The following is a 2,657-nucleotide window of genomic DNA, read 5'->3' on the forward strand; positions in this document are numbered from 1 at the left end:
GTCGTAAGTCAAAGCCAAGTGGCAAGGGTCGTTTATTGCAGGTTCGAACCTGGTCCCCTGCGCACTAGTCGCCGGTGACGCAAGAGGCCTCGATCAGGGTTGGTACAGCGTTTTTATAGACAGAGACAAACAGCACAGGGGAGGTTTCAAATTATGAGGGGCCTGATTGATTGATTTTAAAGTAAGGACATTTGTTGCTCTCTGATTGGGCGTCCTTTGTCTGTCCTTTGGCGGGAAGGCTTTGTCCGTTACTTGTGGTGGGAGGAAAAAAGGGGGAAGGGGGAAGAGGGTAGGGTAGGTGAGGAATGTGCTTAAGCAAGCAGGTTTACAGAAGCTAGAAATGCCGGTTAATTTATGTACAATTACTCATTCCATTACTTATCAGACTACATTCCATTACTTATCAGACTACATTTCATTACTTATCAGACTACATTTAGGAAGGTTTACAACCCATTTTACTACACAGCGGGTTACATTCAGGAAAGGCTTCACAATGCTCGTAGCAAACAGCAAGCAAAACAGACTTCTCAGCAATTGTATTTCTTATCAAAGATCCATAATAAGCAGAAAAGAGAACCTAGCTTTAAACTAAGGCAGGGCTGTCATTTGGATTGTTCCTTTCAGAATGAGATCTTGCCATTTGCAACAATGTGGATGGACCAAGAGGGCATTACGTTAAGTGAAATAAGTCAGACAAAGATGAACACCGTGTGATTTCACTTACATGTGGAATCTCAAAAACAAAACGAAGGAACAAACAAAGAAAAAAGCAGAGACAGACGCATATACAGAGAACAAACTGGTGGTTGCCAGAGGGGAGGGGTGGGCAATGGGCACAATGGGGAAAGAGGAGTGGGAGATACAGGCTTCCAGTTATGGAATGAATAAGGCATGAGGACAACAGGCTCAGCATAGGGAATACAGTCACTGTATTGCGAGAGTTATATGGGGGCAGACTGTAGCTGCACTTGTGGGGGAACATAGTATAATGTACAGACTTGTGGAGTCACTATGTTGGACCCTGAAATTAATGTAGCATTGTGTGTTGACCATGCTCCAATAATTAAAAAAAAAAAAAATCATTGTTGCATAATTCTGTTGTCTGACTTGTAGTTTCTCATTGGTTAAGAAAACAAATAAATAAAGGACACTGACATCAACGGTGCCCCAAGTCTCTTTGAATTCTGAAATCCTATGGTCCCATGATAATATGGAATTCAGATCCTGATATAAGAATGTATTCCTGGGAAGAGAGCTGTTTATAATAATCAGCAGGAACTCTTTTTTTTATTCAATCTTCAGCGGAATCTACCAGGCAGGCTTACTCTAACGTGAGACATGCTTGAGGCATTCTTTTGACTCCCAGTTTGTGGCTGTTCTAAAAATTAAATATCATCCTTGCACCAGGAAACCTGGGTCTCAGCTGACTTTAAAAGCACATTGTATTTAGATGTACATCACAGTTGATTGCCATTGTCACAGGACTAGTATTTCAGGGAACGATTCTTGTTCACTTTATGTGAATTCTTGGTAAAGAAGACACCCTTGGCTTAGAAAAGAGTCAACAGGCATGAATTGTCAAAGGAAAAGATACAATTAGAGGAAAAGATACAATTGTCAAAGGAAAACAATGCAATCTCCTGTGACACCGAGTTGAAAAATGCCTGAAGCTACAGAGATTTGCTGACGGGCGGGGAAGCCAAGAAACCCAGAGAATGGCTGTTATAAACACAATAGCGTCTTATTAACAGTCCAATGTTTCTCTAGGTATTCAAATGAAGCAGAAAATCAGGCCTGTTGCATAACTTTTAAAGAACTAAGTGACATAAACAAGCGGAAGACACGGTTTGGTGTTAGGAAACAAGATGGTTGACATAGTTTCCAAGTAATGTGTTCTATCATATGACATTCAGAGGTGTGGCCTTGTACACCCCTCAGCGTACATATAAATGTCCCTGTGCTGTCACAGTCACAAAACTGGACCACGATACCGAGCCACACTCACCACCCTGACACCATGAGCTGCTACGGCAGCTACTACGGAGGCCTGGGCTACGGCTGTGGAGGCTTCGGCCACCTGGGCTGCGGCTGTGGCTGGGGAGCCTACAGATACGGCTGCTCTCGTCCCTGTTACTATGGAAGATACCGGTCTTCTGGTTTCTACTGAATAGATACTTGAAAATTTACAATTTGTGCGCTTGTCTCTGATTCATCCAGAAAATTGTATTTCATAACCTCGTACTTTGTTTATCCTGTCTTGAGACTTAAACTGTTATCTGGGCCAGCTGGTTTCTGACAATAATATGATGAAAACTTGATTCAGTACATGCTTCGTTAGTAATGCTCTTCAAGGATCCCCTTCTGTGTAGGATGGAGAGTCATTGTACCCTAGCCAGGCTTTGCCTTCTATATCTGGTATCTATAATAATCTTTTTCTGACAGAGTAAACGTGTTTTGAGCTTCAGTTTTGTTTTCTTTCTTTCTTTTTTTAATCACGGTAAATTTGCTGCAGTGCACTAATATAATCATCAACTATGGCAACATTTGCTTCTTCGATCTAAGAAATTTACCAATATACTTTATTTCGTGACTATCTCTTCTCCTTCATCTTATCTCCTTTCTCATCATCTTCAATATCTACCTTTTCTTCCCTA

At 41.5% G+C, this 2,657-nt stretch overlaps 1 protein-coding gene across 1 annotated transcript; it reads left to right on the forward strand.

Moving 5' to 3' along the window:
- Positions 1-2,001: 2,001 nt before the first annotated feature.
- On the forward strand, positions 2,002-2,183 carry LOC121035720 (keratin-associated protein 19-7-like). Its single transcript, XM_040483618.1, has one exon. It carries the CDS (start codon positions 2,021-2,023, stop codon positions 2,168-2,170), a length of 150 nt encoding a protein of 49 aa, XP_040339552.1. The 5' UTR covers positions 2,002-2,020; the 3' UTR covers positions 2,171-2,183.
- The last annotated feature ends 474 nt before the right edge of the window (positions 2,184-2,657 follow it).

This window comes from Herpailurus yagouaroundi, unplaced genomic scaffold, assembly GCF_014898765.1.
Source record: "Herpailurus yagouaroundi ecotype Mexico unplaced genomic scaffold, PumYag 162, whole genome shotgun sequence".
NCBI classification, from domain to species: Eukaryota; Metazoa; Chordata; class Mammalia; order Carnivora; family Felidae; genus Herpailurus; species Herpailurus yagouaroundi.

Bases quoted from the DNA above. Each gene is read 5' to 3' on its own strand.
- LOC121035720 (XM_040483618.1), top strand. From the start codon at position 2,021: ATGAGCTGCTACGGCAGCTACTACGGAGGCCTGGGCTACGGCTGTGGA.